Raw genomic sequence first — 14325 nt, forward strand, 5'->3', positions numbered from 1 at the left:
CGGAGCTGAGGGAATGCTGTCGGGGGACCCCTAAATCTGGGAACTGCCCCAATAGGCAAGGGCATCAGGGTGACCTGAACCGAGGGTCAGGAGAGAATCCCTCCTCCAACGTGCTAATTGGCGGCAACAGCTGGCCAAGGCGCCCGAGGGTCTGGCGGGGGGAGGTCTGCAGAGCTCCGAGGGCGGACCCTGCCGCCTCTTCGCTTCCTCATTGGCCTTCACCGAGCGTCACCGTGAGTCAATGTACGGTGTCCTTCCGCCACAGAATTTAGTCCTCTCCAAAAGGACAACCTGCAAGCCCGTTCCGGCCTCGAGGCACTTCCTTCTGTAGTGACTGCTGCCGTGAGCACGCAGAAGGGCGGGCCGGGCGAGGGGGAAGCCAGGATTGGGTCGGGGGCGGGGCGGCGGAGGGATTGCGGCGGCCCTACAGTCGGGATAACCTTGAAGCAGAGACTGCAGAGGCCGCAGAGCAGCGACGCCTCCGGAGCTTCCCGACCTGCCAGCTGCAGCTCCAGCCGGAACACGCCAGAGGTGAGCGGGGGCAGGGGTTGCGCCACGCGTGCCCACCTAGACCCCATCGGCCCAGCTAGTGCGGATTCCTGGCACCCATTCTATGGCGGCGTTGGATCCTGGGCATCTTGGACCTGGTTGGGTTGAGGGAGAGGAGAAGCTGCTCGCACCCAGGGCCTGTTCTTCAAAGCAAAGATCCCAGCTCCCGTTTCTTCCAAAGTCAAATGGGTCAGCTAGCCCCTTTCCTGCCTCAATCCCTACTCTCATTCGGGCCCCATCTTCGCCTACCCACCTTTCCCTCCTAATCTGCTCTTCTCTTCCTCTCTCCCCCTCCCGCTCCCTTGCTTGCCTGGCCCTTAACTCTGAAGACGATTCCTTTCGCCTCCTCATCTTAAATCTGCTCTTTAACCCCTCATTCTGATGCTTTCCTTGTAACCTCTCCACGAAGGTCCTCTAGCTCCCATCCCCCCGTTCTTTCATACTCAAGTCCTTGTGCCCTCTGCATACCCACCCCCACCCCGTTCTTGCTCCGCTTCTCGCCCCTCCCCTCCATTCCGGTTCCGTCTGCTCCTCCGCATCTCTGTTCTCCGCGCCGCGCGGTCCTCGCCCCTCCCACTCCGTTCTGGTCACGTCCGTCTACTCCCCGCCCCCATCTCCCATCTCTGTCCGGTCCCTTCTCCGTCACGCATCCGTCTCGGGCTCTTCCGGAGCCCCGGGCGCATGGCCCGGTCACCGCCCGAAGTGCAGGTTGTGCGATGGTCCGGGTTATGTAACCTGTGACCTTCCCGCCTCAGGAGAAGAAAGGGTGGATGCTTCTGGGACGCCCCAGATTCCATGGGGGTGACCGCGGCGCTGCGACCTCTGCGAGAGCGTCGCCGGGCTCCATCCCGCCGCGGTGGGGCTGCACGTAGCGGCGGGCGTCTGGGACCGCCCCGTGTCCGCCTGGGTTCCGCGCAGGCGGCGCGGAGGCCACGCCTTTGCTTCCCGCTGCCAAACAGATGCTCCCAGATTGTGTGGGATAGGGTAGGTGTGGGCTTGGCACCACAGACCGCGATCATTCAATAAAAACTGTGTGCTAGGAGTTGTTTGGAGGAAAGGGATGACTAGATCGGTCATAGTCCACAGTGTTCACAATCTTTAAAAAAAAAAATAATTCTTGATTTTTTAAAAAAAAATTTTATTTTTATTTTTATTTTTTTTTACAGAGGAAGGGAGAGAGAAAGAGAGTTAGAAACATTTATCAGCTGCCTGCTGCACACCTCCCAATGGGGATGTGCCCGCAACCAGGGTACAAGCCCTTGACCGGAATCGAACCTGGGACCCTTCAGTCAACACTATCTAGGGAGCCAAACCGGCTAAGGCAGTGATCGGCAAACTCGGCAAACTGCAACTCAAGAGCCACATGCAGCTCTTTGGGCCCGTGAGTGTGGCTCTTCCACAAAATACATTGCCGTTGAAACTTCGTGGCTCATGTGCAGAAGTCGGTTTTCGGCTCTCAAAAGAAATTTCAGTCGTACTCTTGATATTTGGTTCACAATCTTAATAGAGAAGTTATCACTGGTTAACGTGCTGAGGAAGGTATGCCTTTCCTGCTTGGGGAAGGGGGTGGTGGGTGCCAGGAGGCCTCACAAGGTGGCATCACACTGAGTTTAATAGGAAAGAACCTTATGATCTGAAGGTTATTTAAAGGCAAGGTCATGGAAAGGTACCCTTGGCTTCTTATGCATGTCTTCAAAATAGGATATTAGTCCTCTCTGGTACCAGAGAGCCTGAAGGATAGAGGCATTGGGAAGTTGTTAGCAAGCTTTTAAGATTAGGTTTGATTCATTAACATACTGATAAAAATAATGAAAGGAATTTGGCCTCAGGAGTTCAGTTATTCCCTGTGGAAACCTGGAGTAACATTTTCCTCCTGATTGTTGGAGAGACTGGTTTTTAGACACTTACATCACTGTCAGTGCAGTGTCTAATCTATGATGAGATCTCAAAAAGAAATGCCTCCAAATGTATACTTTTAGTCACTGAACAAATGAATACATAATTGGGCATGAAGGCTCATCTTCATATCATCCCCATACTCAGTTCATAGTTATCCTTGGGAGTCTCTAAATGCCAGATATTTCCTCAGGGATCCTGGTACAGTGTTTACAAAGTAACTGCGTTACTTTGAAACTCTATTTGCAACCGTGTTTTTTTTTTTGTTTGTTGGGGGTTTTTTTGGTCTCCTGAGAATAAGGACTTCTAGACAAAAAGGCAAGGGAGTGGGGGATTTCAGTCTTTAGTGTTTGGCTATAAGAAACAAATTTGCAACCCTAAGACTGAAATCTTTATCTTCTACTCTCATCTGCCTAGATTCTAGGATTTGCCCAGCCAGCTGGTAAGTGTGAAATTAGGATGGCAGTAGCCTCCTCCTGGCTGTACTGAGGTGTGGCCACTCGCTAGGGTAATAGGAGGGCCTAGGTCAGGACTACCACTCTGAAGCATTGTTAGCAAATAATTTGTCCTCTGGTTATTCAAGGATGCTGCTGGGAAATATAGTGAGGCTGTTCAGAAGGTCTGGTATATTGCAGCATCTTTGGGGGTAGGGGCAGGAAGGCTCTGTGGGGAAGATGACTCAGCCTTTCAATTTAACTGCTTTTGAGAGAATTCTCTTCGTTGGGTGAGTGGAAAACTATATTGTGATTTTTGCAGGTTTAAAAAGTCCTCTCTTTCCTTTCAATGAGTCAAATAATGAAACGTGCATTTCCTAGTTAAAAATATCTCAGCTAAGTGAAAAATGGTTGGTCCAGGGCCCCAGCTCAGTACTGTTCCGAAGAGCAGAACTGCCGAGCAGCAGACACCTATATCCAGTCTGTGCATCTGCATTCCAGAGCCTTCTGGGTGGGTGTGGCAAACTCTTGAGATAAGGGCTATAGTTGACTTGAATATGACATGGAAGAATGTCCTTGAACTCATTTATGAGTTACTGGATTTGAATCAGATGATATGGACATTAGTCTCTTCCTGTCTACTACAGCCGCTCTCATTTTAATCACTGCATTAGAAGTAAATTTAGTGTTGAATTTACAGTTTAACTAAGAGCATTAGTGGGTCTTTAAGAAATGCGCCCTAAATGATTTGGCAAATTTTGTAGCCATGACTCCAAACAGCTAGCACGTTATGGGAGTTATTTCTGTGCCTTGAATGTTGGGACATCAATGTGGAGTCATAGGGAAAACCATTTCATTTTTTAAAACTTTTATTTCTTAATGTTGAGGCAATGGAAGAAATGAGGAAATGGTTGTAAGTTGGATGGTAGAAAAAATCCCACTCTTGCATTAAAAACTCATACTAGCCCTAGTTGGTTTGGCTCAGTGGATAGAGCGTAGCCCTGATGACTGATGGGTCCCAGGTTCCATTCCAGCCAAGGGCACATGCTGGATTGCAGGCTCGATCCCCAGTAGGGGGCATGCAGGAGGCAGCCGATCAATGATTCTCTCCCTTCCTCTCTGAAATCAATAAAAATATATTTTTAACAAAACCTTATACTACATAAGTTTTAATCTATTTTGCTTCAGCTTTTATGAAGACATGACGAGATGTTATTTTGACCCATAGCTAAGGCAAGGTGGGTAAAGTGACTCATTTGATACTATTATTTCTGAATCATTTTGAGGATCCACATTAAAATCCAATTGACTGGCACACCACAAGAATGTGAGCAGAGTTTTCTTGCAATCTTGTGAGAAGTATAGTGATTTATTTGATAAAAGGTCTTATAGTACCTTGAGTCATCACTTGAAGCATCACATTCTGGTACAGATTGGGTTAGAGCTAAATGAAGACCATTCTTAATGCCACCATACATTCTCTGAGACTAAATAAATGAATAATCTGCTTCTTCAGAATTTTGTCAAAGAAGCTTTTTGGGAAAAGGTGAGCCAAAGGGGGTGGTTGGTGGTATATGCAGCCTGGGCTGGGCCACTGAGCAGTGGTTTGTGCCAGTCTGCACGTAGGAGAGTGAGACTGCAATACCTCTGGTGGCCTCTGTTCCACCCCTGCAGTGGTTTGTGCCAGTCTGCACGTAGGAGAGTGAGACTGCAATACCTCTGGTGGCCTCTGAGACTAACCTCCCCCACTTCTGACCACAGGCAAAGCTCTGGCGCTCTAAGCCTCTTTCCTGATGTCAGCAAGCTGTTTTTGGAAGTCAGGCAGGGACTGTGGTGGGGAGATGCCAGGACCCCACTGTGATAGGGCAGTGAGGTTGCTGGTCATAGGATTTCTGAGTATGAGACAGGTTAGCTGATAGAGTCTAAAAAATTTTCTGAAAGAAGCCCATCCCTTCTAAACATCTTTAATTAATCTACAGAGAGATAATATTTCTTTCACTTTAGACTACAGGTGTCTCTCCTGTCTCAGGTATGAGTCAGCTGAATCAGTTTGGTATGGGACAAAACCGTGAACATTTTGGAGAAGCTCTAGAGTTTTGCTCTAGGTAAAATGTAGGGAGGTAAAGATTTGATATCTAATATCCCTCTTTTGTTATTATTTTAGAGAGCAGACTAACAAAAGTTACCCATCAGATGGTATAAATGTTGGCGAAGGGGTAGTAAGGGAAGAGCTGATATACTGGTTATTTAAATGGATATAACCACTTTGGAGAGCAATTCAGCAATAATTAGTAAAGTAGAAAATAAGCATACCTTATGGCTCAGGAATTTTATTTCTAGGTATTTAGAACTCACACCTGCACTCTGAGACATATACTAGGAAAGTTACAATATTGAAAGCTGGGGAAAATTGGCATAATGGGGATGGGGGGAAATGGCCAACCAGTAAGGGAATTTATAAATAAAGCATCTAGCTGTGCAGTGGGCTGGTATAGTAGTTCACATGAATTTATTAGATCTATTAACTGCATAGATGTTAAATGTGCTGAATTAAAAGGCAAATGTAATGATATTTGTACAGTATACTATTAAGTGCATTGTAGAGAACAGCAATATTACAGGGCTCAGTATAGCTATGGACACACTTAAATGAACTAGAAGGATAAAAAATGTGTGATAATGGTTGATGTCAATGTTTTTGATGGGGTGTGGAAGAGCTGAAGGTACCTGGGGATGGAGAAGAATAAACTATAAAATTGTAATTTTTTTTTTAAAGACTAAAAAGAAATTTGGCTAAATGTTAATGGTCAGTTCTGGTGGCAGATATACAGATGTTAATATTTCTTTAGTTCAAAACAAAAAAGTAAACCTACTAAGGTCATTGTAAGAAGACCAGTCATACTATCTAGGTCAATGCTCTTGGCCAGATGGCACTGCCCTCCTTTTTCTCCCTCCAGTTATGATGCAGGTCGGCTCCTCCTTTAAATGCTAAGGCTACCACCCAGCCTGGTTGTACTTGACTTGGAAGAGCCCAAACCAAAATATGAATCCCATGCCTGGAAGCACTGCTTATTACCTTAAGCCTAGTAGGAAGCACCGTAACATAACACAGCAAAGCTTCACCCAAACTTCCTTCTTTGGGCTGAAACAAGTTCTCTGCTTTGAGCATATGCAGTCAAACCAAGAAATCCTTGGCATCTGAGGACATGGAAGTTTCCCTGACATGGGACTTCCTGCCCTGGAGTTGACTGTTCCATTTGGGGTTGGGCCCTTTTGTGTCCTGTTCCACACTCTAGTTTAAAAAATGACCTTTGGTTCCTGCTTATAAGGTTTAAGTCACTTCATTCTAGCTCTGAATAAATAAAAAGCAAGGGAATTTTACTTGAACCCACTTTGTGTAACCAAGTAAACTAGACTTTGCTTTCTGTTATGGGCTTGCTGAAGGTAGCAATGACTTATAATTCACATCTCTTAGTTAAAAATTGTTTACCCTCCATAACCCACTTTATGTGCAAATACACTGTCCTTACTCTAACTGAACATCAGGATGCATGCTCATTCACTCCACACTCTAGGTTCTGTGGCTGGCCCAGCACCCATTTGGATCTTCTTGCTGCCGTAGTCAGATAAGGGCCACCCTTGGGAATTATATTTCTCTGCTCCATCATCTGGAAACATAGCTAGAGAGCAGGCTGTCCTGAAGCCTTGTCCAAGATATTGTGATGTAAACTTTGCAATGAATGTTGATCTTCTAAAGATTTGGGAATTGAAAGGCCTTCATGCTCTCTTAGAGACTTGAAGGCCCAAGTAGGAAATTGATGTGAGAGTGAGGAAGACAGTTGTAGGCATCAGATGTCATCATTATTGAGTTAGTCTGTGTGGTGAGACTGGCATCAAAGCAAAATTGGTGCAGAAATTTCTGGCTGGTTAAAAATTGGCATATGCACGTATAAGTTCATAGGTCAGGGTGTTTACTAGAGCAGAATGATTTGGGCCTTTCTGAGCCATAGCATTGGTGAAGTGAAGTGTGAATCTTTCCCAGAACAGCTTGCCAACAGTATAGACTCTAAGAAGTAGCATGTTGGTGGGTTGTTTTTTTTTATAAATCCCCCAACTCCCTGCTGGTTTCTGAAGAGTGGGATGAATGATACAATAGCTTTAGAGAGCCAGGAGCCACTTGATAAGAAAGGAAAGGTGGAAATAGGAGCACCTAAAGCTGAGCTGACTTGACTGCCTCCTCTGTCCTGTCAGCCTGTCCTGAGGCCTCTGATGGTGTCTTGTTTTCAACACAGGAGAAATGGCTCTGTGGAAGAGAGCCCTACAGGGGCTCAGGCTCAAGAATAAAGCTCCTGTACCTGGGCACGGCGTTTGCCACCATCAGTGGATACACTGCGCTTCCACTGCTGCCCGGAGGTTGGCTCTGCATGTCTGTGCCTCCCAAGGAGGAGGATGCAGTAGTGAGTCAGCCTGACATGGCTGGGCAGCATGTCTGGCAGGCACTGTCCAGGTGGCCAGCATGAGGAGGGGAGCTCTTCCCAGAGGCAGGCCCTGAGAAACCAGGGCTGTGGCTTTCCAGAAAGTGTTTTAGGCAAAATTCTAGGTGGTTGGTGGGTCTGGCAGCTTGTGCTCTGCAGAAGAGGTTCCTGGAGGTCCTTGGAGACGGGCAGGGGAGACCAGTTGGTTGATGAGCCAGGGGTAAAATATGAGATCTCTGGTTTGGTGAAAGCCTTTAATGACATGCTGAGACCTTGTAGGAGTCTGGAACAACTTACTTACAAGCAAGGTTTTTTTTATTGCTGGTATGTGTTTCCACTCAAAAACCAAATAAGTTTTTATTAGTCATTTTTGTGAACAAATAAAACTGGGTGAACATAAGATCAGAGCTTGTAAACCTTGATTTAATTTGAGATGGTGAAATAGGGTTAGTGTTTGAGCTTCATATAATTGAATCTGCTAATAGTCTTTCCTGGTCCTGGAGGCAGGCCTTCTGTACTAGAAAACCATTGTAACAAAGATTTTGCTATGAAGCCTGAGGACAGACTAAATAGGAAAAGAAGTTTGCTTGATTTGGTCATGTAACTAACAGGTTTTGGCATTGAATTTTTCTATGAATTATATATTTTTAAAAAATATATTTTATTGATTATTTACAGAGAAGGAGGGAGAAGGATAGAGCGTTAGAAACATCGATGAGAGAGAAACATCAATCAGCTGCCCCCTGCACAATCCCTACTGGGGATGTGTCTGCAACCAAGGTATATGCCCCCGACCGGAATCGAACCTGGGACCCTTCAGTCCACAGGCTGACGCTCTATCCACTGAGCCAGATGGATAGGGCTATGAACTATATTATTAATATTTTTATTTTATTTATTTGATTTGAGGTTCTGAATGTATCAGGTTGACATTTTTTAAAAATATGTTTTTATTGATTTCAGAGAGGAAGGGAGAGATGGAAACATCAATGATGAGAGAGAATCATTGATCAGTTGCCTCCTGCATGCCCCCTCCTGGGGATCAGACCTGCAATTCGGTATGTCCCCTGACAGGGAATCGAACCATGACCTCCTGGTTCATAGGTCAATGCTTAACCCCTGAGCCACACTGGCAGGGTGGGGTTGACCTTTGTAATCCAGTGAAACTGTCCAATTGTGACCTAGGGCCTAAGATGCGTTATCTTACCTGCTACACTCAAACAGAGTATTCCTGAAGTATATAAAACAGCAATTGAATCAGGAGATTCATATTTGTGTTTTGTTTTTGTTATATCCTATATAATAAAGAGGTAATATGCAAAATGATCATCACATCCTCACAGAAGATGGCCGCCCCCATGTGGTCACAAGATGGTCGACGGGAGGGCAGTTGTGGGCGATCAGGCGATTAGGGGACAGCAGTTGGGGGCAATCAGGCCAGTTGGGGGGGACCAAGCTAGCAGGGGAGGGCAGTTGGGGATGATTGGGCTGGCAGGGGAGTGGTTAGGGTATGATCAGGCTGGCAAGCAGAAGCAGTTAAGGGCAATCAAGCAGGCAGGCAGGCAGGCGAGTGGTTGGGAGTCAGTAGTCCCAGATTATAAGAGGGATCCCAGATTGGAGAAAGTGCAGACTGGGCTGAGGGATACCCTCCAACACACACACACAAACTTCATGCACTGGGCCTCGTGTGTGTGTGTGTGTGTGTGTGTGTGTGTGTGTGTGTTGATTTCAGAGAGGGAAAGTGAGAGAGAGAGAAATATCAGTGATAAGAGAGAATCATTAATTCTGCATGGCCGCCTGCATGGCCCTTACTGGGGATCATGCCTGCAATCCAAGCATGAGCCCTTGACCGGAATTGAACCCGGGACCCTTCAGTCCCCAGGCTGACGCTCTATCCTCTGAGCCAAACCAGCCAGAGCATCATATTTGTTTTTAAGTTCAACACTTTTACCAGGATGCTTGTAAATACATTGTTTTTAGAAGAGATATATTTATAATTTTTCTTATTATAAAAGTTTTTCATATTAGTAATTTCATTAGCAATAACAAGAAAAATTTTGCTGTACTCCTATCACCCTGATAACATACTGTTAATATTTGGGTAGCTATCCTTCTAGTCCTTTTATGTATGTTTAATTTAGTGTCTGTATCACCTGAAAAGAAGGAAGAGGAATCAGGTTTTTGTATAGTAGTAAAATATTTTTTTAATATATTTTTTATTTTTATTGATTTCAAAGAGGAAGGGAGACGGGGAGAGAGAGAGATAGAAACATCAATGATGAGAGAGAATCACTGATTGGCTGCCTTCTGCATGCCCCCTACTGGGATTGAGCCTGCAACTCATGTGGGTGTCCTTAACCGGAATCGAACCCGGGACCCTTTAGTCCACAGGTCGACACTCTACCCACTGAGCCAAACCAGCTAGGGCAGTAGTAAAAGATTTTACTGGGAAAGAAATCTCCACCAACTGCCCTCCCCTGCCTGCCATCTTGTGTTAGGGTATGGGATAAAGCATCATAGAGGGACCAGTAAGAACTAACTTTTACCTGTGAATTTTCTGTTATTGGTTTCTTGACATTTCTTGGGAAGCCTGTGTTTTCTTTGTAACATAGCTGAATCTCTTGGAGCAGGTACCACCAGGATACCTGGTTATTAAAGTAATTTTTCCATTTCCCCAAAGAGCTTTAGTTACACTTGGCTTTCACTTTAATCCTTGTACAGCTCTGCAGGGAAAACCTTACTCAGCTCCGAGCAGTCTTTGCAAGTGGGGCCAAGGAGCTACCCTGGGCCAAAAAAAGAGCATTATGTCACCGGAAGCCCAAGCCAAGAGAACATGAGGTATGACCAATAATCATTGGCCCCAGCCAGATCTTTGCAAGGAGACCCTAATGTCTCAGGTCTAGTGAAGGGCCAGCTGATGCTTTTAAAGAAGAGTGGGGTTAGTTACTCCAACCCAGTCATTCAGACCTTATTTTGTTCATGACAATGTCTTTGGGTTGGATGGCTCTCTCTACTTGGAGGCCCCAACGAGGCCTTTTTGGCTCTGTATGCCACCTGCAGCGTACATCTCCTCAGTCGTGTTCCCTTAACAGCCATACTTATTTAAGTTTGGCTGGGTGTTCTGAAGGCGTGCAAGCCCTGCTTCAACTGTAAGTGCAAGTACAGGGATTTGGCTGTCCAGCCATCCTGCCATAAATCAGAAGTTCCTCAGATTTGGCATGGGAGAGTGGAGATACAACTTTGATTTTTGACAGAGAGGCATTATGACACACGAAAAGGTATTTGATAGCCGAAACCGGTTTGGCTCAGTGGATAGAGTGTTGGCCTGCGGACTGGAAGGTCCTGGGTTCGATTCCGGTCAAGGGCATGTACCTTAGTTGCGGGCACATCCCCGGTAGGGGATGTGCAAGAGGCAGCTGGTCGATGTCGATGATTCTCTCTCATCGATGTTTCTATCTCTCTATCCCTCTCTCTTCCTCTCTGTAAAAAATCAATAAAATATATTTTTTTAAAAAAAAGAAAAGAAAAAGAAAAGGTATTTGATAGACACTGGGATATGTCCAAGTGCTTAAAGGTACAGAACCAAATAGGTCATGGAGGAGAGGGTTGACGTTGATTTTGGGGGACCTGGTAAATATTAGGGAGTTACAAGAAAATGCACATTGAAAAGGAACAGTGTATTTGTTATGTGGAATAGTTAGCCGATATTTTGTTTTTTTATTTTAAAAGTTTTAAATTTTGTATTTGAAGACTTATAGCCATTCGTTTTTAACAGCTGACAAAAGATTTGCTTACAACTGGTTACAAAGCTTTTGGGACTTTTACCAGATATCTTGAAGATGGCCAAGATGAGTTTAGTTGCATGGTCTCTGGATCCACCCAGAAAGCCCACAAAGTCAGGGATGGAGGAAGAGAAGTAAAAAGGTTATATGTATTGGGAGGGGTTTGCAGGTATTTGAAGCCCTGAGACTGAACAAGAGGTGGACCAAGGCTAAAAAGGGGTTTGTTCTTGGCCTGGACTGAAGCATTTAAGCTTGAGGGCTTTAGAAGAATAGCCCTTGGTCTGAGAACTGAAGGAAAGGGACAGCCTACTGATGAGGAGTGTCAAACTTCTGCTGCATTCTTGCCTAACAATTCTTCAGAGCACTGACCACAAGCTTCTCACTTTTTGTCTCAAATCAGCTAGCTGGCTGATTGAGTTTAGTTAAAAGTTAGTAATGCAGAAAAGCAAAGGTCAGGACAGTTGTCAGAATTGTAACATTGGCTGGTTAATTACCTGGAACAGATCAGATGGTCTTTGCTACTGGGTGTGGTGTGCTTGTCAGACTTCAAAGGGGAATCAGGATGGTGCATCAGGAAATCAGTTGGGGAAAAAGATTTGAGAAACAACTTTAATTTCTTGTTCAAATATAGCTCTTTTTAGAACTAGACTAGAGCCATTGTGGTTATCCTTGGTTTTATGCAAATTGCTTTGCATATCCTAAAGTCCTGAGCAAAAGTAGATGTGGTTTTTAGGCACATACTCCTGGGACAAAAGATTTTGCAGTCACAATTCTGGTGGGACTTTTCTTCGGATTGGTTTGCTGGGGATTGGTTTTTATTGCCCATCAGTGGGCTGGGTCCTCCTTGGGCAAGTTGAATGAATTTATATGGTGCTTTGGATGAATGAAAATCTAGGACTCTGGACTAGGAGGACTGCCTGATTGTGGTTGTCTTTAGAACTAGGAATATCACTTGAGGTTTGTGTGGGTTGTTAAGAGGCGATGTGAATGCCCCACCCATTGCAGATATTTGTAGCTGAGACAACTTTTTATATGAAGATCTGATTTATTGGGGCTCTAAACTAGGAGTCAGTTGTTTATATCACTGGAAGGTGGTTACAATTTTGTTTTGAGTAAGCTCCTTCCGGGCTTGTAAAATGATAATTTTTATAGGATTATGAGGAAAGCTGTCAAGGTAGAAACTAGGCCAGTGTGAGGGAGGTCTGCTTAGAGTGGATGCCTGGGAGTCAGAGGTTTTACTTGCTCATGGTCCCGTGAGCCCTTTGCCTGACTTAAGGAACACCCACATGGTCAGAGAATGCAAGGCACCCTGTGGCTTGTGCACAAAACATACATATTGAGTTAATGTGTAAGCAGGAAATGGCCTCTTGTGCCAAGCAGTGAAGAACACCCCAGGTTTCTCAAACTCATCATGGTCTTCAATTCCCTTGGACCCAGGACCTCAGAAGCCATGTCGAAGCCCCATAGTGATGTTGGGACTGCCTTCATTCAGACACAGCAGTTGCATGCAGCCATGGCTGACACATTCCTCGAGCACATGTGCCGCCTGGACATTGATTCGCCACCTATCACTGCCCGGAACACTGGCATCATCTGTACCATTGGTGAGTGGGCGTATCTCTCCTCTAACACAAGACTTCATGTTGAAGTGATCTTTTCTCCTAAAAAGAATAAATGTAGCAAACCTGGGTGGTGAGTGAGATTCTACACAGATTCTTGTGGGAACTCATATCATAGGAAGCTGCAATAAAGAATAGTATGCTTTGTTTCTGCTAAAGCAAAATTAAGACAGCATCTCCCTTCTAGTATCTCCGTAAGATCATCTCCAAGACCAAGGGTAGATCTTGTCATTCTCTGTGCAACCAAGATTCTGTGGTTGGACATCTGCCTTCAGGGAGAGCAACATATTAAAAAGTTCTTTAATCCTAAGCAAGTTTCTAGTATTAATTCTTTGAATAATTAAGACTTACGACTTTAAAACTTTGTTTACTAGGCCCTGCTTCCCGATCAGTGGAGATGCTGAAGGAGATGATTAAATCTGGAATGAATGTGGCTCGCATGAACTTTTCTCATGGAACTCACGAGGTGAGCCTTGGCTGGGCAGTTTGGCCACTGATAGGTCTTGCAAGATGCAGTGTTTATTTGGCACCAGTGGACCAGGCAAGAACGAGGCTGAGGTTTATAGCCAGTGGGAAAATGGCCTTCACTAGCCTATTCCTTCTCTCCTTTTCCTCTCTCTTGACATCTCAACTGGCCATGTCGCCTTAAACAAAGACTTTTGTCAATGGCCATGGTTCTCTCACATACCTGGGCTACCATTAGTCCTCACAAAGGAAAGTGGAAGGATTCTACTGGAACCCTCCCTGAGCCATTAGGTGCCCTGGCCACAGGTCTTGACACTCGCACACAGGTTTCTGTACTAGCTCATAATGCAGTGATGAACCAGAAGGTCACCCTGCATGTTGATTCTGGCCTAGTTTAGACCGAGATAGCTGGGCAGGTCCAGGAGAATGGTTTCCACTATGGCAAGTTAAGGACTGAGTTTAAAGTACTAGCAGGTGCCCTGTTAGCATCAATCTCACAAAGAACTAACACTATTTGGCATTTAATTCCCCAGTTCATCAACATTGTGTTCCCAATCTCTCCCTTCCCAAGGGTTCAAGTCCTAACACTTTCCCAGGAAGCTGGGGCTGTTTATAAGCTGACTTGGCCTTAGCAGGGACCAGGTGGCAGCTATTGGGAACTCCTCCATTCCTGCTCTGCTCCCAAGGTCAGAATGCCTTTTATAAAAGCCTTCAGGCTCAACCATAGGTCCTGGAACTTAACACTGGCATTGATAGAAGAATAATGGATGAGGCAAACTTTCCCTGCTCTTTTTGTTGTTGTTAATCCTCACCTGAGGATATTTTTCCATTGATTGTTGGGAGAGTAGAAGAGAGAGAGAAAGACAGAGAGAAACATCCACTGGTTGCCTCCTGCATGAGCCCCGACCAAGGTCTGGGCTGGGGAAGAGCCTGCAACCAAGGTACATGCCCTTGACCTGATGGACTTTGGTCCGCAGGCTGACACTATCCACTGAGCAAAACTGACTAGGGCCAAACTTTCTCCACTTGTGCCTTCTGTACTTCTTATTCAGAATAAAGAGAATGCTACCCTATATGGGCAGGGGGTGAGGGGTTGTTCTCTGGT

The 14325-nt window shown here is 45.3% G+C and overlaps 1 protein-coding gene across 5 annotated transcripts in view; it reads left to right on the forward strand.

Moving 5' to 3' along the window:
• The first annotated feature begins 393 nt into the window (after positions 1-393).
• Positions 394-14325, forward strand: part of PKM (pyruvate kinase M1/2) — a 33410-nt gene continuing 19478 nt past the window's right edge. For 2 of the 5 annotated variants that reach the window (XM_045587285.1, XM_045587286.1), the window contains exons 1-2: positions 12572-12740; positions 13130-13221. In XM_045587285.1, coding sequence (XP_045443241.1) covers positions 12587-12740; positions 13130-13221 — 246 coding nt within the window. In that variant the 5' untranslated portion in view covers positions 12572-12586. Of the gene's footprint in view, positions 532-10076; positions 10193-12571; positions 12741-13129; positions 13222-14325 lie in introns of those variants that run through there. The other 3 variants (XM_036456981.2, XM_036456972.2, XM_036456991.2) reach the window with 3 other exon arrangements.

This window comes from Pipistrellus kuhlii, unplaced genomic scaffold, assembly GCF_014108245.1.
Source record: "Pipistrellus kuhlii isolate mPipKuh1 unplaced genomic scaffold, mPipKuh1.p scaffold_m20_p_1, whole genome shotgun sequence".
In the NCBI taxonomy this organism is placed as follows: Eukaryota; Metazoa; Chordata; class Mammalia; order Chiroptera; family Vespertilionidae; genus Pipistrellus; species Pipistrellus kuhlii.